Consider the following 27047-nt stretch of genomic DNA (forward strand, 5'->3'; position numbering starts at 1 on the left):
ACGACCGTCCAGACAACCTTCCGGAAGAAGCTGGGGCTGCGAGGGCCGAGGCAGCCGGGGCTGCGAGGGCCGAGGCAGCCGGGGCTGCGAGGGCCGAGGCAGCCGGGGCTGCGAGGGCCGAGGCAGCCGGGGCTGCGAGGGCCGAGGCAGCCGGGGCTGCGACGGCCTACCCTTGCACGAATTTTGTGCATTGGGCCTCTAGTGAATAAATAAAAAGCTACTGAAAACATTTCATTATATGCAAAACATTTCAGTACCTTCAATAATATAAATTCAGGCTAATAGTGCGCAACCAATTCAACAAATTAATAGATTCTGTTAACAGGTGGCTCTAGTGACACTGAAATTATTACCAAATACTACAGCAAAATACAGATGGTAAAAATGTAATCTCAGAAATTGGGAGTCAAAAAGAATCACATCTTCAATCCAAACCCTCTTTAATTTTTTTTTTAATTAAAACTTTGGAGGGTGTCATTGGTTAATAAAAGTATATGTTTCAGGTATACAATTCTACAATACATCATCTGTATATTGTATTTTGTGTTTACCACCCCAAGTTGAATCTCCTTCCATCACCACTTATCCCTCCTTTACCCTCTTCTACTTCCCTCCACCCCCTCCTTCTCTGTGGCAATCACCATACTGTTGTCTGTGTTCATTATTTTAATGCCTCCACCCATCTCCCCTAGTCCCCATCCCCTGCCCTGTGACCACTGTCAGTCTGTTCTCTGTATCCATGACTCTGTCTCCACTTTGTTAGTTTACTTTGTTCATTAGATTGCACATACAGGTGAAATCATATGGTACTTGTCTTTCTCTAACTGGCTTATTTCATTTTAGCATAATTTCCAGGTCCATCTGTGTTAAATTTTAAATCAGTTTAATTTATTAGTGATATACTATATTTTAACTGTACAATCTTTTCTCTTTTTTTAAATATATCTTATTGATTTATTACAGAGAGAAAGGGAGAGGGATAGAGAGTTAGAAACATCGATGAGAGAGAAACATCCATCAGCTGCCTCCTGCACACCCGCTACTGGGGATGTGCCCGCAACCAAGGTACATGCCCTTGACTGGAATGGAACCTGGGACCCTTCAGTCCGTAGGCTGACGCTCTATCCACTGAGCCAAACCAGTCAGGGCCAATCTTTTCTCTTTAAAGTAACTAACATATCCTATATAATAAAAGCCTAATATGCAAATTAACCGAACAGTGGAACAATCGGTGAATGACTGGTCGCTATGACATGCACTGATCACGAGGGAGCAGACGCTCAACACAGGAGCTTCCCCAGCCTGCAGGCCCCAGGCCAGCCAAGGCAGGTGCCAGAAGGCACCTCCAACAATTGCACCACTGGTCGTCCTGCAGAGGGAGGCAACCGGTGGCAGCAGGGCAATCAGGGGTGGGGCCAGCCGGTGAGCGGGCTGGCACCACCCTGCTGCCAGTTGGCGGGGCCGGCAAGTGGGCAGCGCCAGGCTGGCCAAGGCAGGTGCTAGCGGGGCCCCCCACAATTGCTGCGCTGGTTGCCCCACAGATTGGCCCTGATCGCCAGCCAGGCCTAGAGACCCTACCCATGCATGAATTTTATGCACCAGGCCTCTAGTAATTAATAACAGTATATAACCACCTTAGTACAATAAATTGTAATTCTCTTTTTAAAAAACATCTTATTTTGAAAAAATTAAGTAGCTTCACACTAGGTAAACAAAAAAATGTACAGGGAAGTCCCATACACCCTTCTTTGAGCAGACTGTATCTTTTGATTATGTATTTGAAATTGAAAGGAAGCAACATGTTAATTATATCAAATGTTCTTATGAAAATAGTTCCAAAAGCTTTCTGTTTCTGTGGGAAGGGAAAAAATGTGATTTAAGGCTCTTTTTAAGCTTCCAGGTTTTATACTAAAGAAAAGAGAATTCAAAAATTTGAAAATCAAACCAAAAAACACACTAATGGTTGTCCCATAATAAAAACTGGCACCAGCTATATTTTCTGTGTCCACTGAGTGGGGGAAACTATGCCCAAGTGATACATACCTGTATGCGGAATAAAAAAATTTTCCCCCTAAAATAATTACTTCAAAGACTGTCATTGTATCATTACCTAGAAACTGATAATTTTTCAATAATAAAAATGGACGTATTTATACCAGAAAAGATTTGGCTCCATAACATAAATCATACTTATATTCTATACATTATAAATGTACTTAGTAAAGAACATAGGCAGGAAGCTATCCTCGACATTGCTCTTTTTTTTTTAGTTTTGTTAATGGCTTATATTCATTACAAACCATACAAGTTTCACTAGTCTTGGGTATTTTATATTACCTATATGAATATCAGTTTTATTAACACATACTACTTTCAGCATACAGGTGGATTATTTTCTAGCTACTGTTAATAGCTAGAAAGTGGTAAGTTATTCAGCAAGTCATTTGCTGTTGGTCCTTTTCTGCCATTTCTTGTTGGCGAATTGTTTCTTGTGCTGCTTGCTGCATTTTCTCCAGTTTTTCCATAGTCAGTGATTTTAAGGGTAAAAGTTTGGGTTTACACAGCACCATTGTGGTTATATCTTCCACAGACAACTGTCCTTGTTTTGGAAGAACTTCCTGGAACATGGACTTCACTTCTGCCATATCTGAATTTCGGGATATAGTTTTTCCTAAGTTGCAGGTTTGATCCCCAGTCAAAGTGTATGCAGGAGGCAATTGATCAATGTTTTTCTCTGTCTCCCTCCCCTCCTTCCCTTCTCTCTGGCCAATGTGGCTCAATAATTGAGTATCAACCTATGAACCAGGAGGTCACAGTTCCATTCCAGGTCAGGGCAAATGCCCGGGTTGTAGGCTTGATTCCTGGTGGGGGATGTGCAGGAGGCAGTTGATCAATGATTCTCTCTCATTGATGTTTCTCTCTCTCCCTCTGATATTGCTCTTTCAATGTATTATTCATTCTCTTTTAACTGTATAATTATGTGGTTTTCATAATTTCATCATGAATTGCCTTATAGTACCCATATTAGACATTCAAACAAGGCACAGATAAATGTATCTCACATTGTATACTAGAAAAATCCCTATCTAGTATATAAGTAATATTTCATAAATTATATCTTGTATTAATTGCTTAAAAGGCTAATTTAAAAGACAATTGAATTATTTTTAATAAGTAAGGAATCTTTTATTATTACCAATAAATGCCTATAACTATTATCAAATACGGATTTGCATCTCAAAGATAGATGTTTACATTAAGATAGACTAGTACTTTAGACTTGGAACCCCTTGCCTCTCAAGCCCTGCTTCTAGATTCTTTCCTTTCTCAGTAGTATCCCTATTTGGGCAGTAATTAACTGTTACAAGAGTGCCTTGTTTGGGAATCTATTATTTTACAACAAAAGTAACTCATACATTTTAGTACCAAAAATAACATAATGGTTCTTAAATACTATATTACAATAATCATACAGTTAAATGGACTGTATAGTATATTGTAAGAATATTAGAGAGCATCTGTCTTTTCCAATGGCAGAAGGAGTGGTAAAAATACTTCTAGGCCACTTGAAATGCCAGCAAAAGAACAGTAAATTCTTTTCATCCTTTCCATTCACCAGTTCTAGGAGCCCTAAAATAAATTTCCTTAAAACTTAAATTCCATTAACTTCCACTTTCTGGTCAAAAAGAGTCCCATTCAGCAACTATGTATTGAATCAGAGAACAAACATATGAATCTTTCCATGCTTCAGCTTCCAACACTGTCACTTGAACCCCTTGCAATTCCCAAAAACAAATAACCACTCAATCTTCACGGCAATAACTTAGTATTGAAGTGGCTGGTTATTAAAAAAAACAAAAACAAAACAAAACAAAATCTGTCCACACAACCACCTAGACCAAATAGTCTAGAGGCAAGGTAAGAACCTTTCACTGAATTCATCAGAAATGGCTCCCATAAAAGCAAAAAATGTCAAAATAAATATACAGCAGGAAACACTCCCTTTTTCTTATTTAAAAAGAACCTGAATTTTTATTTTTACTCAACTTTTTAAAAAAACCCATGTTTAAATGGATATTAAAGATTCAAATTTAAAACTAAATTATATTCCAATTTAAACACGACAAATCTTACAATCTAAACAAACAATAACCAATTATATATTGATTCTTGATGTCAACAATTAGCAAATGAAAAAGACAAAAAGAATTAGAAAAAGATACATCATTTTGATTCAAAAGTTATTTATAAAAGTAATTTTAGTTAAAGGGATTTTTGCCTTTACCTTCTGATATTTTATTTTAGGCAAGAGTCTAAAGTGAGAAAAATACAAATGCAAATCAAGTACTGCTTGGTTGTGCTAAAATAATTGTATGAAATATTTTGCCTTGCCCTATCCAAAAATCTTTAAATACTTACTCTGAGCCTGCAGCCATTTCCAAGTATGACGTTTCTGCTGTATCAACCCCCAATGGGATCACTATGCTCATGACGTTCGCCTCTGATAAATTCGATTACTATGGAGTCCTATGCATTGGTATCCAAAACACTGGGGCATGCCAGCCACAGTGCTCATTGCAAACATCTAAGTGCATCCACAAACCCTGTTTAAAAGAAAAGAGAACAAAAAATTAAGAATTCTCTTCCTAGTCCTAGCAACAGCCACATTTTAACAATTAACAGTAAATAAAACACATGAGGAAAGCATTCTTTATTAAAATATTGATACAAATTAGAATTTGCTCAGGGAGTCAATTTCATTTATTTTTCTGGAATTAAGCTATGTGAATGTGATAAAAAGAAAGTTTCTGTGTCATAATCTTCCTTAGGAAATGAACTTAGAATGCCAAAAGAAGGATTACTACTTATATTCCTTAGTGAAGAACCAACAAATATTATTCATTTTAAAAGACAAATGGAATTTCTTACAGCACTAGTATCCAAAAACAAGTCTTCTTGTTCAGTGTGATCTAACAATAAACTAACAAATATTGAATATTCACTATGGACTAAGCAGCATCTAAGCTTTTACATGGATGATCTATTTAATCCCCACAATGCTGAGATACTAGTAGGAATCTCCACTTTACCACTAAGGGACACAACAGCAAAAAAGGTTAAATAACTTAACCAAGTTTGCTCAGTTTAAGAGATAAAACCAGGATTCTAATCAATTCCACTCTCTATATATGTATATAAAGGAAAGCTATTTTATTTGTAATAAAATCAACTGTTTTTACAGTGGTTGATGTTTTCCATACTACAGAAATACATGTACATTGAGGGGGTTGGGTTCTCCATGTCCTTTTTACAGATCACTAGTAGAGAAAACTAATATTCTTGAAGTGTGTCTTTTTAAACAAATTTACCATAGTAACAAAAATATATTCAGTTTCAACATCAATCTTTTAAATCTAAACTCACTATATAACACCTGCTATATATATTGTTTGTGGAATATCTACTCAAAATTTTTTCAGCAGTGACAACTCAGGAACAAAACAGATAGAGATAATCCTATAAACAGAAAAAGATCAACAGTCAAAACTGTCCCTGTCATGTTATACCTGAAATAATGAAAAGCAGTTTCTTCAAGTAGTAATTCTTATGTTTATCTTTAATTTTTTACAAGTAAGCTTGAGAATAACTACTCAGGGTTAATTCCTATTTAAAAGATGATGGAGTTTTGTGGGTTCACACCTTATGGGGGAAAATACCAAAATAGGGAAATAAGGTGATAATGGTGGTTTCAATTCTCCAAGAAGGCCAGTCTTTATTTTTAAACTAGGGAAGAGCTAATAAATTACAAGTTATTATAATAAAAATCCTATATAATAAAAGGCTAATATGCAAATTGCCCCCTTGGGAGTTCGACCACTCACTATGATGTGCACTGACCACCAGGGGGCAACATGGAACGAAGAAACCCCAGCTGACAGCCGGGGGAAGGAAGGCCCTGATCGCTGGCCAGGCCTAGGGACTTTACCCGTGCCCGAATTTCGTGCACTGGGCCTCTAGTATACAATAACAGGCAGTTGTACCTAAAAGTTTAAAATGTAAGCACTGAACCTAAGCATAAGGTTCCTTGTTTATAAAATGGGGATTTATTAGTGTTTCTGTGAAGAAAAGGAAATAATGAATGCAAAGCACTTCATACAGTGCATTAAACACAATTAGCAATCAATAAGTGATAGCCACATAAGAAAAGTTGCTCTTATGTGGCTATCACTTATATCATCACACACAAAGAAAAGTGTGGATAGAAAACTCTCTAGTTCTCATTTAAAGAGAATTTTCTAATAATTTTTTAAAATAAAGTAATTATGGTTCTCTACTTGCCATGTTTTTTATGGCTTGATCCATCAAATTAAAATTGTCCTTTAGCCTTAGCTAGTTTGGTCAGTGGATATCGATCAAGGGTTGGCCTGCAGACTGAAGGGTCCCAGGTTCAATTACGGTCAAGGGCACATGCCCGGATTGTGGGCTCGATCCCCAGTGTGGGGCGTGTAGGAGACAGCCAATCAATGATTCTCTCTCATCATTGATGTTTCTCTATCTCTCTCCCTCCTTCCGTCCCTCTCTGAAATCAATAAAAAAATATATTTTTAAATAAATAGTCCTTAAAAAACAATTAAAGCAGAAGGAGAAAAAGGGAAAATGTCCTACCTTCTTTTCTGCACCTGTCACCATATTAGAGTTACTTCATAAAAGCCATATTTATTAACCTGCACAAAGCTATAAAATTATAAAATTTCCAAATGACAAAATATAAGCAATATACAAAACTGTAAGTTTATTCTATTCAACTGTCATTCTATATATCTTTAAAATGCTGGAAACTTGGACCTAATAACAGATAACAATTACAATTTAAAAAATGTATTTTCTTCCTCCTGGTAGCAACTAGTTGGTAGATGTTTTCTTTTACTTATCTTTATGTTAAATTAATAGGAAATCTTATATTTTAGACAGGTGCTGTTAATATCTAGTTGCTTTTTTTTAAACCAGAGGTATACCCGGCCGGTGTGGCTCAGTGGTTGAGCATCAACCTATGAACCAAGAGGTCACCAGTTTGATTCCCGGTCAGGGCACATACCCGGGTTGGGGGCTCAATTCCCGATTGATGTTTCTCTCTCATCAGTGTTTCTATGCCTCTTCCTTCCTCTCTCTCTAAATAAAATCAAGAAAAACATTAAAGCCAGACAAAAAATGGGAAGCAGAAATCCAATCATTGTGTATTCTTTTAAGTAACTGAATATTTCCAACCTAAAAGAATATTTTTTGAGTATGTACTTAGTAGCACACCCTATTTTATATAAATATACAATCCTCAAAAAACACTACATTTAAGCTGTTTTTAAACATCAGTAAAGAGTTTGTCATAAGCCTATTTCAGACAATAGCTTATATTTGTGTGAGTACTGCCTGTCTCTCAAGCCCTCGTGCAGTTTTTGGAACATAAAAGCTATTCTACAAAATATTGGTGAATGAATTAGAGCACGTGGGGTAAAATTGCAGCTCTGGCCTCATTAATCAAATGAGTTACCAACCTATACAATTAAGTGCTACAAAAACAATTATATGACACCTTCTCCAGAAAAGCATCTCTCTAAAAACACAGCTCATCCCCAGGACAAAGACACATCACCACATCTGAAACAGAATCACAGACTCCGAGTTTGATTCAATAGAGAACTCAGTAACTTGCTCACAAGAGGTCAGAAGACAAGAGGTCATATCTATTGAGACCCTAAGTTGGCAAATAACTTCACTATATCAAAAACTCTATACCCAGGAAACTCACAGTTTAAAAATCCAGTTGATACTTAATAAAATCATAAATTCATTAGAATCAAAAAATTGTGCCTTAAAAAAATAAGAAAGAGAAAACCAATGTAGTAAGCAGAAAAGATGTGAGCTTATAACACAGTATGTATAGAGGAACAACAATACAATCCAAACAATTAGCACAAAGCTTTCACATCTTATATGTGAATAAAAAAAAACTAGTTATCCAACTGGCAAGTAAAATATATACAAAATACACTGAGAATAAATGACAACCTTTACAAAAATAATATAAAAGGAAATACCATGAGATGTCTGGTAAATCTGAGGTCCAAGAAAGAATAAATGTCTTCACAAAACCTGCTATCCAGAATAGACCTAGAAACCAAGTGAACATAGGAATATTGAGCTGTTTTTAAATGGCATAAAATTATAGGTACTTTTGTCAAACATGGCACCTAAAACCAAAGGGACTCACACAAATATAGCAGCTAATTCTTAAGGAAATAAATTTATTCTTTACTTTTTTATACTTATAAATGTAAACACAAGTAAGGGCAACAACTAAAGCTAGAAAACAAACCAAACTAAAAGCAAACTGGAAAAATACAATATTAAAAACAGATTTAGCCAAAACAATGCAACAATACCAAAATAAACAAAACCCTAAAGTAGGAAAAACAAGATAAAAAGCAAGGAAAAGCCATTAAATTAGAAAACACTCTTATAAAAAAAATTGAACGACTAAAGCTGTTTTTAAGACTATGTTAAAAAGTTCAAAAAACAAAAAGTACTACTGAAAAGATGAATATGATACTCAAAGACAGATAGGATGAAAATACAAGGAAATTTTTCCTCCAACATTACAAATACAAGTGCCCAATCTAAAATAATCTCTTTGAGGAAAGGGTTATTTATTATTACCTTTCTGTCCTTTATAAGCACCTTACACAATGTTTATATTTTCGACATGTATCACTAAGAGAATGAAGAGATGAATTTTGGGCTGAAATTACTAATAGAAATGAATTAAAGAAACTTGAAAGAAATTGTAAGGGACCACAAACCAGAGATTTCATTATAAACTAGTGGCCCAGTGCACAAAATTCATGCATGGGTAGGGTCCCTAGCAATCAGGGCCAATGTGTGGGGCAACCCGTGGGGCGATTGGGGTCTCCTGCCTTGGTGGCGTGGCGCCACCCACTCGCCAGCCCAGCCACCACCCCCCCACCGCCACTGCCAGTCGCCTCCCTCTGCGGGGCAACCAGCAGGGCAATAGCGGGAATCCCCACTGGCAACCATCTTGGCTGGCCTGAGGCCTGAGGGCAGGTCCTGCATTGAGCATCTGCCCCCTGGTGGTCAGTGCACATCATAGCAATGGGTTGTTCCACCAGTCATTCCACCATTTGGTTGATTTGCATACTAGGCTTTTATTATATAGGAGGATTAGAAATTACACTGCCCCCATATTCACTTAAGATTTTTTATTTCTAGCAGTTGACTGGAAGTATAATAAAAATAATACTGATTGACCAAGACCTGTTACCAAGTTACTACCTATGAAACTATGGGCAGGTCATTTCACTATTCTAGGCTTCAACTCAAATGGAGGTAGGTTAGGTTGACAATCTTACAGTTTAAATCTTAGTCCAAGTACATTAACAAATTATTCCTGATCATTGAAACAGCAGAACAAATATCAGATTCTAAAACACTTTAAAAAAATTGACAGCAGAATGAATTAGGTATTTCTCCAACTGGGTTAGTATTAGTATCAGACAGTGCTCCATGAGCACTTACCTGATTGATACTCAAACCTCCTCAACTGAGGTTATAACTGTTTTAACAAATACTGATTGCTTACAATGCTTAATCCTTAAAAAGAGCCTATATTGTATGTATATTTATTATCCCCATTTTATTGATAAGGCAGAGGGGTTAAACTTGTCCAAAGTTCCATAGCTAATAAATAGTAGAATCAGGATTTGCTCCCTAGCAGTCTGATTTCAGAGCCTACACATTATTTTGTCTGAAATTAAAAATTTCCAGATAATTAGTCAAATATAATTAGTTAAATAAATAATCTAGAATTTACACTTAAGGGGGAAAAATTGACAACTGACTCTCTCAAAAAGAGGAGAAATATAATAAATATGTAAGAATCTCACTACAGAACATCTGGCACATTAAATGAGAGAACATTATCAAAACCCACCTTGTTCCTTTCCCAAACCTGGTCTACTTATAAACATGAATCCATTTCACAACAATGCATTTAAACACTACCAAAGTAGAGATGCATGAGTTTAAAGTCTAAAATTTGCGCTTAAAATATTTCAGGGATGGTGCAAAGCACATAATAAAAGGATAGAGATATTCAAATTCCCCAATCTTTTCACAAACAAACAGATACCTCACTAGTGAACTGAAAGCAACCCATATATTAAGGGAACCATGCTCCAAATATGAGAGTTCCATGCATGCATAAGTATATTCAATTCCTTATAAACAGAACTATTTGTTAAGCAAAGACTACCTATCTACCCAGTTAAATTTTAACTTGGAAAAAAAATTTAACTTGGATCTCCCTTAAATAACCATTTGGTTCCTGGAAATGAAGAAATTCACCAATTCAATTTACACTAATATTTTCATAGCCAATAAAATCTCTAGAAAAATCTGTCTTCTTGTAATCAAAGTTAATGTTGGTGGACCTACTTGAAAAATAGAAACCTATATATAAAATTAAATGTTCAAAAAGCACATTTTCATGCACTAAAAGAGAATTTCACAGTGGTCACTATCATGTTTAGTACAATTCAACCCAACTATACCATAATGATGAAGAATGTTGATGGTGGGCAGGGCTGTGCCTGAATGGGGAGGAGGCATGTGGGAACTCTGTACTTTCCATTCAATTCTAAAGTTAATCTAAAATTGCTCTAAAAAATAAAGTCCATTAATTTAAAAAATATATGTATGAATATAATATAGTGATCTATTTGTTTGGCATTATTTAAGGGGGATATCTTTTTTTTATATATATAATCCTCACCTGAGGACATTTTTCCATTGATTTTTTGGAGAGTGGAAGAGAGAGGCAAAGACAGAGAGAAATATTGTGAGAGAAACACATCGATTGGTTGCCTCCTACACACACTGACCAGGGCCTGGGTGGGGAGGAGCCTGCAATCGAGGTATTGGCCAGAATCAAACCTGGGACCCTTCTGTCTGCAGGCCGACACTCTATCTGCAGAGCTAGTGTGGTACCATTCTTTCTACCAGATTTTTTGGGAAGGTATTCTAAATGCCAATTCTGCAACCAGCTAAAGTACTTGTATACTCCATCACTACTCCATGACAGCCTCAAATTAAAATATTTAATTTCAATACTATCCAGTTTTTTAATGCACCACTGCTATTTTTTAAACATTTTTATTGAGGTCAGAGAGGAAGGGAGAGGGAGAGATAGAAACATCAATGATGAGAGAGAATCATTGATCGACTGTCTCCTGCATGCCACACATTGGAGATCAAGCCTGCAACCCAGGTACATGCCCTGACCGGGAATTGAATGGTGTCCTCCTGGTTCATAGGTCCACGCTCAACCACTGACTGAGCCACGCTGGACCGGGCCCATTGCTATTATTTTTTATTAGTATCTGTCATGCCCCAAAGTGTTGGAGATCACTAACCTCTTGTGTAAAATCTAGTAAAATGTGGCCTTTTATACAAGGGGCAATTCAGTGGTTAAAATCTGGCTAGATCAGAGTCTACAGGTATAAATGTACAATATATTTTTCCAACACACATAAAACTGTTCTTAGAATGAGTTTCCTCTTTGTTCATACCAGAGAATAAAACTAACAAAAGTGATTTCATTTTAAAACAGTTACCTATTCCCTTTTTTCACTTGCCATATGGCCCACAACTATATATCTTAGAATGTATTGTTCAATATACAAATGCAGAAGAAAAAGAATTTTCAAACTTATAATAATCACATAAAATTTACTTTTATGTAAAAAAATCGTGAGCACTGTAAAGCATAATACCACACATTTCAATGGGTTCTAAAATTTCAGGTAAAAAATACTGTTATTGCCCTGTCTGGTTTGGCACAGTGGATAAAGCGTCAGCCTGTGGACTGGAGGGTCCTAAGTTCAAGTCCAGTCAATAGCACATGCCCGGTTGTGGGCTTGATCCCCAGTAGGGGACGTGCAGGAGGAAGCCAATCAATGATTCTCTCATCACTAATGTTTCTCTTCCTTCCTCTCTGAAATCAATAAAAATGTATTTTTTTAAAAAAAAAAAAAATACTGTTATCTAGATGAGTAACTTTTAAATTGTGCTCTCAGCAGTCCTAGGAGAGTTGGGGATTGAGATAGTAGGAGAAAACAGAGTTAGAGAAGTTAACAAAAGAAAATGAGAGACAACATGTTCTTTATTTTTTTAAATATATTTTTATTGATTTCAGAGAGAGAGGGAGAGGGAGAGATAGAAACATCAATGATGAGAGAGAATCACTGATCAGCTGCCTCCTGCACGCCCCCTATGGGGGATCGAGCCAGCAACCTGGGCATGTGCCCTTGACCGGAATCAAAACCAGGACCCGTCAGTCCACAGGCTGACGCTCTATCCACTGAGCCAAACCAGCCAGGGCAACAACATGTTCTAAAAGGAAAATTCTGAAGCTGCATATTCTATGTGGTAACTACCAAATAAGAAAATAACATTAAATGGAACACTACTTAGCAACATAAAAGGAACAAACTACTGATAGATGTAACACCTTGGATAAATCTCAAAGAAATTATGCTGGGTAGGAAACAAAAAAACCCACTCCCCAAAGGTCACATACTGTATAATTCCATTTATATAACATTCTTGAATGACAAATTATAAAAAAGAACAGATTAGTATAAGAGGGCAACACCAGGGATCCTTGTGGTGATGAAACTATTCTGTATGTTAATTATGGTGGTGGATACAGGAACCTACAGGTGATACACACACACACGTACATAAAAGTTAAAATGGGGACACCTGAACAAAAATGTGTGGATTGTATCAATTTCAATATTTTGGTCATGAGAGCAAAATAGAAACAGAGGCATGGATACATGGTACAGTCTGACAGTTGTCAGAGAGGAGGGGAGTTGGGAGGCTAGAAGAAAAAAGGTAGAGATTAAAAAAAAAAAAAGCACAGCCAAAACCGGTTTGGCTCAGTGGATAGAGCGTCGGCCTACGGACTGAAAGGTCCCAGGTTCGATTCCGGTCAAGGGCATGTACCTTGGTTGCGGGCACATCCCCAGTAGGGGGTGTGCAGGAGGCAGCTGATCAATGTTTCTCTCTCATCGATGTTTCTAGCTCTCTATCCTCTCCCTTCCTCTCTGTAAAATATCAATAAAATATATTTTTAAAAAAAGCACATACATATATATGTAACACATAGACACATATTCCCTTTAGTAATAGCCAGAGGAAAAGGGATTGCAGGTAGGTGGAGGTGAGCAAAGGGAGGATAAATGGGGACAGAAAGAGACTTTGCTTTGGGAGATAGGTGCATGATGCAGTGTGTAGATGATGTTTTATTGAGTTGTAGCCTTGAAAACTATATGGTTTTGTGAAGCAATGTCACCCCAATAAATTCAATAAAAAATGAAAAACAAAATATCTGGGCAAAGAAAAAAATATTCTAGTCATGAAACTGTATTACAGTTTTACAAGATGCTATCATCATTGAGAAAAACTGGGTAAAGGATACATAGAATTTCTCTGTATTATTTCTTACAACTGCATGTGAATCTATAATTACCTCAAAAATACACACTTAATTTTATAAATTGCATTAAAATGGTGACCTTCAAACTTTGAGTATTGACAGAAATTTTCCTAGAGATCAAACTGTACACAGAAATCTAAGCATCTATTTTGTTCTAGAATGAAAAAAATTGTTTTAATATCCTAGTTTTCTCAATGATTGCTAGTGTCAACTTGATGTGTTGTGTTAAGGAGGCCACAGCCAGGTATAATGAGAGAAGGCCTCAAGTAATGTCTGGTAATGGGCACAGTAGGCATTTGTTCCTCATATTTGCTATGACATATTTTTCTGTCTGTGGTTAAACAGTGTTGTAAGAGTATGTTCCTGCTTGTGTATCAGTATATCACCCACATACAAGTTGCATGAAAACCCTAAGGCTTTCTGGAGAATAGTTTGAAACATCACAGGCTAAAAGAAAATAATTATTGACTTAACATGTGATGAAAGAAATTAATTTCATTGGTAAATTCCATTTGTCCAAAGGAAGAAAATAATACTCTTCCAAAAAATAGTGTTAAAGTCTGTTGTAATTAAAAATCAAACATAACAACAAAGCTCCTGCATTTAATCACACATATAGATACATAAATTATATTTTTATTGATTTTTTTAGAGAGAGGAAGGGGGAGAGAAAGAGAGAGAGAGAGAAACATCAATAAGAAACATCAATCGGCTGCCTCCTGCATGCCCCCTACGGGGGATGGAGCCCACAGCACACAACCAGAACTCATAGACCGGGAAATTAACCAGTGGGACCGACACTCAAAACACTGAGCCACACCAGGCAGGCATCGCATATATATTTTATATACTAGTAGACTATTAAATTGGTTCATTCTTGTTTTTATTTTTTGTTTTGTTAATCCTCACCCGAGGATATGTGTTTCCTATTGATTTTTAGAGAGAGTGGGAGAGAGGGGGAGAGACAGAGAAAGAGAACTGTCGATTGGTTGCCTACCACCAGTGCCCAATGGGCCTTAGTACTCAGGCCAATGCTCTATCCACTGAACCAAACCAGCTAGGGCTTGCTTTATTTATTTCTTTAGCATTCAAATAAATATTCCATCAGATAAGGCATCCTTTTTGACTAAAACAAAGTTAGCAATATTTTATTCAATAATTCTTTATTCTAATCTTAAATAAAATAATGCGTTCTCTCCAGAATTAAATGAAGATTTCTTCAATCGCTATTTTTTTTTTTTTTTTTTTAGAGAGGGAAGGAGAGTGATAATAAACATTGATGAGAGACAAACACCCATTGGCTGGTCCTGCACACCCCCTACTGGGCATCAGCCTGCAACCCACGCAACCTCTTGGTTCATGAGTCGATGCTCAACCACTGAGCAACACCGGCCAGGCATGTCACTATTTGGAATCATTTCTTTTAGAATAGAGCCTGGCTTGTGTGGCTCAGTTGGTTGAGCATCATCCCAAGCAACCAGAGATCTCAGGTTTCATTCTGGGTCAGGTCAGGGCACATGACTGGGTTACAGGGTCCATCCTCCAGTAGGGGTGGTGTAGGAGGCAGCCGATGTTTCTCACACTAATGCTTCTCTCTCCCTAAAATCAATAAAAACACATTTTAAATAATAAAAATAATGGGCATCAACTCCAATTAACAGGAATTGAACAAACCTTTCTGATCCATCTACATTTTATCTCAGACCTAGTCTACCAGAATAATTTCCTAAGTGGTCTTTCTCCCTATTTGCACGTGACCTTTAAACCAGTGGTTCTCAAACATAGATCCACGAACTGCTACTTTTCATATATCTGGGGTTGGCAGTTGAAAATGACATTTTCCTGCCTTAGGTGGTTTGGTTCAGTGGATAGAGCACCAGCCTGCAGACTGAAGGATCCCAGGTTCAATTCCAGACAAGGGCACATGCCTGGGTTACAGGCTTGATCCCCAGTAGGGGGCGTGCAAGAGGCAACTGATCAATGATTCTCTCTCATCATTGATGTTTCTATCTCTTTCCCTCTGCCTTTCTCTTCGAAATCAATAGATATTAAAAAAAGAAAATGATATATTCCTAAGCCTCACCCCAGAGATACTGATTTAGTAGGTCTGGGCTGTGACCCAGATGTCTTACCTAAAAAAAAAAAGAGGGGGAAAGTGAGGGAGAACATTCACTCCAGTACTGTATTCTAGAACAACTACTTAAACATTAAACAAAATATACTTCAAAACCCACTAGTTTCCTAACTTTGACCTCTTCAAAAAAGCATAGTAGCTCACAGTACTAACAGTCAAGTTCCTAATCTTGGAACTTATCAGATTATCTTATTCCATACCAATATTCCAATATATAAATTATGCCAGTCTCTTTCCTATTGTTGGCATATCCTTGCTCATCCCCTTCAAATTTTCTAAAGTTATTTTTCTTTATTTATATCCATCCCACCAAATAAGTATCTTATTAAATCTTCAAGGATCACTTAAATACCAATGCTTCCTTGAAGCCTTCTCAACTTCCCAACTTAAACATCTCTGCCACAAAACTAGCTTTTGAGGCCTCTAGTAAATCAACCTCCTGAGGACTGTTTTCTCATCTATAAACAAAAATCTGACCAGGTTAACTAAAAAAACCTGTTCTAGCTATAAAACTTATCCACCCCACTAATCTCTTCCCTTTGTAACCTCCTCAAAAATGTATTATATTTTTTAACCACTGGTTTATATTTTTGACACATTTTGAATCAGCTGTTAGATACATAACTTTTACAATTAAATCATCTATTTCACCCTACAGCAAGCACTTAGATAGTTTACATATTAGCTCTCAAAGCCCATAGTGGCTAAGATACTGCTTAAAAACAAAACAATACAAAACACCTGCCACTGAAGAATGTTAGTGATTGATTTCCTTCTGGAAACTTTTTTGTTTTTTTCTTATTGCTTCTCTTTCCCTTATTATGCTAAAATGTGGTTGGCCCTCAAGGCACAATCCTCCCCAATATTACTCTCCATACATCTTATGTGTTTTTTTTAAATACTCATCCAAGGATGTTTTTTATTAACTTGAGAGAGAGGAAGGGAGAGGGACGGGGGAGAGAGGAGGGGAGGGGAGGGGAGGGGAAGGAGAAATATCAATGTGAGAGAGAAACATCACATTGGTTGCCTTCCTTACTCACCAACCTCCCCCCCTGCCCCAGAGCCCCAGACTGGAGATGGAACCTGCAAACTAGGTATGTGCCCTAAAATCAAACTTCAAACTGAATCTTTTCCACACTACTTCTTCCATTCCATTTCTTATTTGGACCCCATTAGTACCCCAGTTCTTTTTTTAATCCTACTTTTTATCTAGTCTCCTATTATATTTGGTTATCCAATCTTCTGTGCCTTCCCAAGTGTTTCAGATCCATTCTTCCTCAGTTTCCATGGCCCCCACTATCATCTTCGTCATCTGGATAATTTCTAACAAACAATAACCCTTCCAGTTTATCACCATTAAGTTCTGAGTACCTTGCCTCCAAACATTATAAGAAATCTTGAGTGTTATTTAAGCACCACCACCCAATTATGGCAACTATTCTATTATTTCACATTTTTTGAGCATATACTATGTGCTGGATACTGCTCTAGGTGCTAGGGAATGAGCTAATGAAATTAAGTTGCTCATAAAGCATTTAAATGAGCTAAGGCAACCTAATTAATCAAGGGTGGAGTAGTCTTCTTAAGCAACTGCCTTTGATTAATGAGTTCTGTATTGTTATTACCTTGCCTAAAATTAAGTCTTTTTTTTTTTTTTTAAATAAGGATGTTTATTAAGGACATTTCTAGCCCACAGTTAAGGCTCATACTCTGCTCTATAATCCATTGTCAGACCTCATCCCCATTCAATGTAAATGACATTAGGGAGGCCAGGCCACAGGAAGATTCTATTAATCCCACAGTAAGGGGTCCCTCCCATAGTCAGGTATAGCTATACTTGGGGGATGAAGAGGGTAATCCTTTGATTAAAACATTCCTCTATACCCTGCCTCTAATTCCCTCTTACCTTCTAAGACCCTGGGTCAAAGGGCTAGTACCATAATGTGGGCGTAACAAGGTAGATTTAGTCTTTTATAAGGATTAATAGAAAGCTATGATGGTTTTCAGATGACTTGGATTTAAATTCTTGAGCAGTCTCTCCTTTGCTATGTGATCCTCAGTCTCTCTAGGCCTCTCCTGAAAAAATATCTACCACCCAGAGTTTCTGTGTAGACTAAATAAAATATGTAAGTACATAAACATACTATAGGTATTTATTTATGACAGTTGTCTTGCCTCTTAAAAAATGTATAATATGTTTTTACTGATTTTTAGAGAGGAAGGGAAAGAGAGCTAGAAACATCGATCAGCTGCCTCCTGCACTCACCCTACTGCGGACTGGGCCTGCAAACCAGGCATATGCCCTGATTAGGAATCAAACCAGTAACCTCTTGGTTCATGAGTGGATGCTCTCAACCACTGAGCTACACCGATTGGACTGTCTTGCCTCTTAGAATTAAAGGCATGAAGTTGTTATTCAACCCAATCGTAATTTAATCAATTCTAATCACAATACTGTTGATCACTAAGGCCACTCAAATGGTGAAAAAACGGCAGCTCTATTACTGTTCTGAAAAGTTATCTTAATATTCCACACATATTTAAAATATTTACTATAAAAATCTTAAGTCTAGAGAAAACCAAGATGGTGGCATAGGTAAACACCTAAACTGCTGCCTCGCACAACAATTTCAAAACTACAACTAAAAGACAAAATGTCTAACGCCCAGAACCACGGGAAAGCTGGCTAAGTGGAAGTTCTACAACTAGAAGGAAAAAGAAAAGAGCATTGAGACATGCACAAGCACTGAAAAGCTGAGGTACGGAGGTGCGCGAATCGGACTGGTGGCGGGCGACTGGGTGCGCTGCTTTTTTCAACCCGAAGGGAGACAAGCTCCCGATTACTCTGAACTCCAGTTTCTGGGGAGACACGGGGGACCCAAACTCCTACGGGGAGAAGCTGGACTGTCTGCCATCAGGTCGGAAAGTGAGGGTGGCTTTCTTGCAGAGGTGTGCGCAGCAATCATTGTTTACTACGCTGGGGCGCGGGACACGGGGACTTGGAAACTCGGAGACCCAGAGCCAGCTGACTGGATGCCATCGCTGTTTGCCACGCCCTAGCCTAGTGACTCCCTGAGACCCCGCCACGTACAATCTACAAACCCACCCAAGCTTCACACAGCAGCTTTTGCATATAAATGGCCTGCCCTATCGCAGCTTAACCTAACAAACTGCAGCTCTGGTCAGACACCTCCAAAACCTCCAAACCCCAAGCAAAGAGGAGAAAACTGTAGTTCTCCCTGTAGCTCCTGCTGGGTGGCCTCAGACAGCAGCTGACCTGCACGCCATTGGAGCTCCAGAAGCCAGTGTATCTAGTGGTCAGTGTGAGACGACACCAGATTTCAACTACTCACATCCATAAGTGACACATTCAAGAGGCAGACTCAGTGAGCACCAAAGCCCCACTGAAGCAAGTCCTGCCCCATAAGCGTGTCTCCAGCACAGCAGTTCTTCCATTATAGACACAGTGGGTCCTCACAGCCAATTGGCCTGGAGGTCAATCCCTCCCAGTGTACCAACAGCAATCAAGGCTTAACTACACCAAGACTTTGCACTCAGCCCACAAAGGGGTGCACCAAGAGTGTCAACCTCAGGTGATAGGGGAGGCTGAACGACTGGGCCCTATAGGTCACCTACCACAGAAAACCACTCCATCAACACAGGGAAGCAGCAAAATGCGGAGACAAAGAAACATGTCACGAATAAAAGAAATGGAGGAAAGCAAACTACTGGACAGAGTTCAAAACCACATTTATAAGGTTACTCAAGAATCTTCTAAAAACCGCTGAGAAACTTGATGAGACCTCCGAGGAGCTTAGTGAGACCTTCAAGGACCTTAATGAGAATGCCAAAAAAATGGAAAAGGACCAGTCAGAAATTAAGCATACACTGTCTGAAATAAAGAATATACAGAAATTCAACTGTAGATCAAAGGACCCCAAGAATCAAACCAAAGATCTGAAATATGAGGAAACAAAAAACACTCAACCAGAAAAACAAAAAGAAAAAAGAATCCAAAAATATGAAGATAGTGTAAGGAGCCTCTGGGACAACTTTAAGCATACCAACATCCAAATTATTGGGGTGCCAGAAGAAGAGAGAGAGCAAAATATTGAAAACCTATTAGAAGAAATAATGACAGAAAACTTCCCCCACCTGGTGAAAAGAAATAGACTTACAAGTCCAGGAAGTGCACAGAACCCCAAACAAGAGGAATCCAAAGAGGACCACACCAAGACACATCATAATTAAAATGCCAAGGGCAAAAGACAAAGAGAGAATCTTAAAAGCAGCAAGAGAAAAACAGTTAGTTACCTACAAGGGAGTACCCATACGACTGTCAGCTGATTTCTCAACAGAAACTATGCAGGCCAGACGGGAGTGGCAAGAAATATTCAAAGCGATGAACAGCAAGAACCTACAACCAAGATTACACTACCCAGCAAAGCTATCATTCAGAGTTGAAAGTCAGATAAAGAACTTCACAGACAAAAAAAAAGCTCAAGGAGTTCATCACCACCAAACCAGGATTATATGAAATGCTGAAGAGTATTCTTTAAGAAGAGGAAGAAGAAGAAAAAGGTAGAGATAAAAATTATGAACAACAAAATGACAACAAATACATACCTACCAACAAGTGAATCTAAAAATCAAGTGAATGGAAAATCTGATGAACAGAATGGGCTGATGAATATAATAGAATCAGGAACATAGAAAGGGAGTGGACTGACAATTCTCAGGGGGAAGGGGGTGTGAGGGGTGCAGGAAGAGACTGGACAAAAATCTTACACCTATGGATGAAGACAGTGGCGGGGGGTAAGGGCATGGGGTGGGGTGGGGAATCAGGTGGAGGGGAGCTATGGGGGAGAAAAAAGAGGAACACCTGTAAAAATCTGAACAACAAAGATTTATTTAAAAAAAAATCTTAAGTCTAAAGTAAGAGTGCTTTAATACCTAAGTATTTAACAACCCACAAAATGAGGAAAAGATCACAGCGATTAAAAAAAACAAATACTTTCAATGTTTAAACCATTTACTTCTACAGCATTTTTCCCAGTCCTTTAATTACAAGACTTACAGTATTCAAAGAGCCACTTCTTTCTCTTTATATATTAATATAAATAGAAAAACAAAAACCTGGAAGTTTATTAACTTATTATGCATCTTGTTCAAAACAGGCTTTTAACGTAGCCTATCTTGCACAAGGCATATAATCACTGAGAAAATTTACAATAAAGGGAAAAATAAAATGTCAAGAATGAAGTTAGTAATTACGAGTGCTATAAGTGACTGGTATATCTGTTATGAGACGAGCTACACCCTCTTTCACTTTCAAACTTCATTTAAAGAACTTTCTATGAAGAGGTTATATGTTAATAGAAAATAATCAACATGTACTGAGCTAACTGGCCACTCTTATTAAATACTTTCCCCCAAATCCTTAAGGAACCATTTACTTTAGGAGGTAAGAGGTGTAAACTTTCAATTGCCTGTGATAGTTAAAGGCCAGGGGTGGGCAAACTTTTTGACTCGAGGGCCACAATGGGTTCTTAAACTGGACCGGAGGGCCGGAACAAAAGCATGGATGGAGTGTTTGTGTGAACTAATATAAATTCAAAGTAAAGGAGCGGAGGGGAGAGCAAGAGAACCCTCTGCTCTTTCGGCTCCGCGGGCCGGATAGAACAGCTGAACGGGCTGGATCCGGCCCGCAGGCCGTAGTTTGCCCACGGCTGGTTTAGGCTGTATCAGAAGAAATTTTTTTAAATATCAACCGTCACTCTAGATTAAATTTAAACAATAAATATCACAGTATCTCAGATTTGTATTCTGTAAGTAATTATACAAAGAAGTTTTGTCTTTTGGCACAATCATGCCATTTCCATAATACCTTGGAATTCCAAGTTAAAATTACCAATTTTAACTTGGAATTCAAAATCAAGCAATTACTGCATTACTGTATAACTAATAGGTTACTACTAACATATAGCAACTAGATTATAATACACCAAACAATTATAGGCTAAAATTTATAAACTCTACAAACTGATCTATATATATAAAAGCCCGGCAACCTGAACAGCAGAATGACCAGAATGACCGGTAGTTATGACGTGCACTGCTGTAGCTGACCAGCCTGATCAAGGCCCCAATCGGCACTCCCCCGCTCCGGCCAGCCGGGTCCCTGATCGGCTCCCAACACCCTAATCAGGGGTGGGACCAGCCAGCCAACTTCCTGCGTCCCCTCCCCCACCCCTCCCACCCCCGCCGGCCTGCCCAGCCCGATCAGCCCCAATCGGGGCAGGCTGGCCGGATCCCACCTGTGCACGAATTTGTGCACCAGACCTCTAGTTTAGAGATATTAGCCAACACAGTCATCAGTTACTTCACTTAGGAAGTATGTGCAAAATCAGCAAGCCAAAATTAGTAGCTACCATGATACTTTCACATAGAGGGCATTTAACTATTTGCCAGTAAATGAATCTAGGTTATATTATTAGAGTTAGAATGGTCTGAAAGAAGAGAATTTAAATCTCACAAGATAACAAAAGTTATTAAACCTTTACATTTGAATGTATCTGTTAGATTCCAGATAAAACCTGTCATTACATCTAGATATGGTCCCCACTGGACAAACCATAGTCAGATTCTACAAAAGAATTTTTAGATTCCCAAAATACTAAATGAAAAAAGTTACAGAATATCATGTGATCCATCCCCTTTTAGTTAAAAAAAATAGAAATTTACATATTAAAAAATAGAAACTAGGAATCTGTGAGTTCATCAAAGTCAAACAGTTAACAAAGAATCATAAAAAATTATGATTTTTGGTTTTAGAGTATTTCAAGGCAGACAATCAATTGGACACTTGTGGAGTAATGTGGAGACTTCCTTCCAGATTTTTATTATTTTTCCCCATAATCTTTTAGCTATCTTACCCATAACTAACTTTTAAAAAATAAAAATAAACAGACACCATTTATTAAGTGTTTGTCTTACCCATACCTAGCTTTTTTTTTTAAACAGTCACCATTTATTAAGTGCCAGTGTTAGATACTTTACCTAATATCATGAATCACAATATCCCTACACTGCCATCCTTACCAGAAGCTTACAGATATTTAAAAACAACAATTTTCTTAAGCAATTAATTTATTTAGTTTCCCAAAGCATTTAACTTCATTTTCATTTAAACAATTCTCTCTTCACACTCATACCACTGGTTTATGTAATATCTAATTAAATAATATAAACACAATATAAGTACAACAGGATAAATCAGTTTAGGAACAATCTTATGACTTTTATAAGCATTCTATCCAACAGTGGGAGCAGCAAAGATTAGTTTGCATCACTCAACAGGCAATGGGCATTAGTGGTGTTTTTTTTAAATCTTGGAGCCAGGCATCAAACCCAAAATCTGGGTATGTACCCTGATCGGGAATCAAACCCACTCCAATCAACTGAGCCACACTAACCAGGGCAGGCATTAGTATTTTTAAAAGAAATAATATTTAGCCTGGCCAGCATGGCTCAGTGGTTGAGCGTCAACCTATGAAGCAAATCACGGTTTGATTCCGTCAGGGCATATAGCCCAGGTTGCAGGCTCGATCCCCAGTGTGGGGCGCTCTCATAGTTGATGCTTCTATCTTTCTCACCCTTCCTCTCTGAAATCAATAAAAAAAAAAAATGTATTTTTTTAAAGGAATATTAATCCTGTAGTTTGGTTAAATGAAGGGTAATGAACTTCTACAGTATCTACATAAAGCACTATAGGAAAAATATATAAATACTATAAATAGAGATCACCTCAGTGTTAGGGTCACCGAAGGAGGTACGCACAAAGCCAAAAGTGGTAAGAATTTTAAGTTTATTACATCATCTAGAAAACTAGATGGGCTGAGCCCCAAAATGGCGCCAGCACCCAGGGACGAGAAGGTTTTTGGGGAACCTCTGGGCTGTCTGGATCCTGGGAAAGTCCAGAAGGGAAATATAATGGTTTTAGCAAGTGGAATGTGGTCTAAGCAAAAGGGAATGTTGTTGCAAAATGACCTAAAGGTCAGTTTCTCAGGGGAGGAGGTATCGATTCAATTATTTGATCAGACCTAACACCCAGCATCCGAGAAACATTAGGGATGAGAATCAGAGACTCACTTTTTTTTTTCCAGAAACAACTAGAGCTCTATGAATTTTACACAAATTAACTAGCTGGATTTTCAAAACTACTCCATAAGGTAGACTCTATTATCTCCATTTTGTAGATCAAAAAACTAAGGCACATAAAGGTAAGTAACTTGCCCAAGGTCACAAAGCAGTGCAACATGGTTTGAGTGCAGTCAAACCAAAGCACTGTGGTCCTATAGTTTCTGCTCTTAAGCTCTTTGCAATACTGTCTCTAAAGAAGTACTGTTTGAGTTTTTTAGTAAATTCTTGTAATTACTTTCTTAATCTTAAAAAACGGGGGAGGGGCAGGATTATCATGTCCCAGTATGTCACTTCATGAAGTAGATTTTTCAGTAGTTTCCCAGAGTCCATACTCTTATCCTAGTATTCATGGCTCACCACAACTTGATCCAATTTGTATTGCTATAATTCCAATCCAAGACTTTTAACCAAACAGCACATGGGTTGTGCTAGTACATCAGGTCATCTTAAACTGGGATGTACAGAAGCACTAAATATATATGGTCTATCACATGATACTGCACAAAAACCAGTGTTTCCTTTATTCAGAGAATCCAAAAATAATGTCTCAAGAGGGGAGTCAACATGGCTTCTTAGAAAAGTATAAAGCACCAACTATCAGTACCTAAATTTTAATCCTCAATCAACCACTTTTTAACTACACAATCTTGGGAAATTTATTTAACCTCCCAGGGGCTTAATCTACTTGTAGCATAAAAGGCAAGAGCTGGAACAGTATAAAAATCAGCTGAGACTAAAATACCAATTCAAGACCCCACTAGATGTGATTATTATGTAGGTGTGGAATGGGGACCCAAGAATGTTCATTTTTAATAAGCACTCCATGTAAATAACACATGTCCCACAATGAGAAATATTTAATTAAAAGATCTCAAAAGCCCTGGCTAATGTGGCTCAGTTGGTTGAGCATCATTCCATGCACCAAAAGATTGCTGGTTCAATTCCCAGTCAGGCCACATACCCAGGTTGCAGTTTCGATCCCGAGTTGGGGTGCATAAGGGAGCAACTGGCTGATGTTTCTCTATCACACTAATGTATCTCTCTCTCTAAAATCAATAAAAACATTTTTATGGGGAAAAAAATCTCATAAATAATTCTGACTCTAGTTTCTCCATTTCACTTAACAGGGTGCTACTTTCCATGTCCAAAACACAAGTTCTGGCATAAAAAGAAAATTCTCTACTTCATCATGGGATTTGTTTTTGCACCTTTCACCCAATACTTAAAAAAAAAAAAAAAAAAAAAAAGAAGAAACAATGGATGAGATTTGGCAGTCCTACAAACTGAACTTTCATTCTCTTAAGACAGATACAGTTGATTCAACTAAGTTTTATTTTTTTAAATATATTTTTATTTATTTCAGAGAGAGAGGGAGAAATAGAAACATCAATGATGAGAGAGAATCACTGATTGCAGGCCTTCTGAACTTTTCTCCAATGGGTATGTATTTCTTTATATACAAGTTCCAATAAACATACAATGCTCTATCCTAAGAGTTATAGATATCTGATGCTCTGCTGTATTCAATGTGCCACCTTAACAACCCCTTTTTAAAAAGTAATGTCTTGCATATATATTAAAAAACAAAAACAAAAAACCTGTCTCACCCTAGCCGATTTAGTTCAGTGGATAGAGTGTCGGCCCTCGGACAGAAGTGTCCTGGGTTCGATTTCGGTCAAGGGCATGTACCAGGGTTGCAGACTTGAACCCTGGCCCTGGTCAGAGTGTGTGCAGGAGGCAACCAATTGATGTATTGATGTGTCTCTCTCACATCGCTGTTTCTATTTCTCCCCCTCCTTTCCACTTTCTCTAAAAAAAAAAAAAAAAAAAAAAAAAAAAATCAGGTGAGGATTACCAAAAACAAACAAAAAACACCTGTCTCAATCATTTCAGAAAAATTTTATTTCAAAAAAATTATCTGAAGATTTTAATGGAGGAAGGGGAATATCACCAGAATTAAAATACTTATTTTCAGCTTTGTCTAAAAAGTCAAACTACTAGCATTAGTAGCAAATCATAAATCTAAACAAGTGTAACTCAGGGATCATTTAGCAGTAATTCTGAAAACTAAATGAGGAATTAGAACCACATCATTAAAAAAATAATTTAACAGTCTAAATACTTAATTTCTGTGTTTTGGATTTCAAGTAAGACCAGCATTCAAGAAACTATTCTAAATCGCATTTGTGTAGAAAGCTATGCAGAAATACTATTTGGTACTATCTAAATTATCAATACTTCCCCCCCTCAAATATTCTTTTATTTGTTGTGATTACAAAAGCGACCCAATGAATTACAGAAAAAAACAGAAAAGAAAGTAAAACTTCCACAATCCCAATTACCTGGAAAGAAACCACTGCAAAAACCCTGTTGTATTCACAATCACCATAACAAAAATTTATTCAGGAAAGAAGCATCAATATATGCTAAGTCTCAGGACGGTCTGATGAGGAACAGAATATTTACACAATTTCAAAATATCTCTCCACAAGTTACTTAACAATGACAAAATGACAAACACTAACTATACAATGGAGAAACTACTTAACACCTTAACTAAGCAATCAAAATAAACTTCCTGGTAAGGCGTTAAAAAAAAAAGGCATCAAATGTCTCCAGATGATAGAAAAACACATATTACTTAACTAGTATTCCAGCCAAAAATGAAAAATCTGAATCTAATCATGAAGAAATCTTAAACAAACCCAAAATGAGGGGCATTGTACATATAACCAATCTGCCAATGTCACAAAAGATAAAGACTGAGGAACTCTTCCAGATTAAAGGATACTAGAGACCTGAGAATTAAATACAATCTGTGATCCTGGAGTGGCTAGTGTATCAGAAGAAAAAAAAAAAAAAAAAAAAAAAAAGCTAATAAAGAGCATAATTGGGACAACTGATGAAAACAGACTATGGACAATATTAAAATGTTTTAGTTTAAATACTACATCAATGCTAAATTTCCTGAATTTAACCACTCTGGTTACCTAAAAGAAAAGATATTTGTTCTTAGGAAATTAATACAGTACTTAAATATTAAGGATTGTAAGAGGGCATGATATGTGCAATCTACTCTCAAATGGAAAATTTACATATATATATATATATATATATATATATATACATATATATTAA

At 37.3% G+C, this 27047-nt stretch overlaps 2 protein-coding genes across 7 annotated transcripts in view; both read right to left on the reverse strand.

Annotated features, from left to right (window-relative positions):
* KMT2E (lysine methyltransferase 2E (inactive)) overlaps positions 1–27047 on the reverse strand; it is a 102018-nt gene that overhangs the window by 66639 nt on the left and 8332 nt on the right. For 4 of the 6 annotated variants that reach the window (XM_080665911.1, XM_080665908.1, XM_080665910.1 and 1 more), the window contains exons 2-3: positions 8094–8166; positions 4420–4604 (exon numbers count right to left, since the gene is read on the reverse strand). In XM_080665911.1, coding sequence (XP_080522037.1) covers positions 4420–4490 — 71 coding nt within the window. In that variant the 5' untranslated portion in view covers positions 4491–4604; positions 8094–8166. The remainder of the gene's footprint in view (positions 1–4419; positions 4605–8093; positions 8167–27047) is intronic. The other 2 variants (XM_080665909.1, XM_080665907.1) reach the window with 1 other exon arrangement.
* LOC308245969 (BBSome-interacting protein 1-like) lies at positions 1822–2666 on the reverse strand (the record flags this gene model as incomplete). The annotated part of the gene is made up of 2 exons (XM_080663846.1): positions 2449–2666; positions 1822–1852 (listed from the first exon to the last, which is right to left on the reverse strand). The coding sequence occupies exons 1-2, from the start codon at positions 2643–2645 to the stop codon at positions 1822–1824; spliced, it is 228 nt and encodes a 75-aa protein (XP_080519972.1). The 5' UTR covers positions 2646–2666.

Source organism: Plecotus auritus (genome assembly GCF_963455305.1).
Source record: "Plecotus auritus genome assembly, chromosome: 4".
Taxonomy (NCBI): domain Eukaryota; kingdom Metazoa; phylum Chordata; class Mammalia; order Chiroptera; family Vespertilionidae; genus Plecotus; species Plecotus auritus.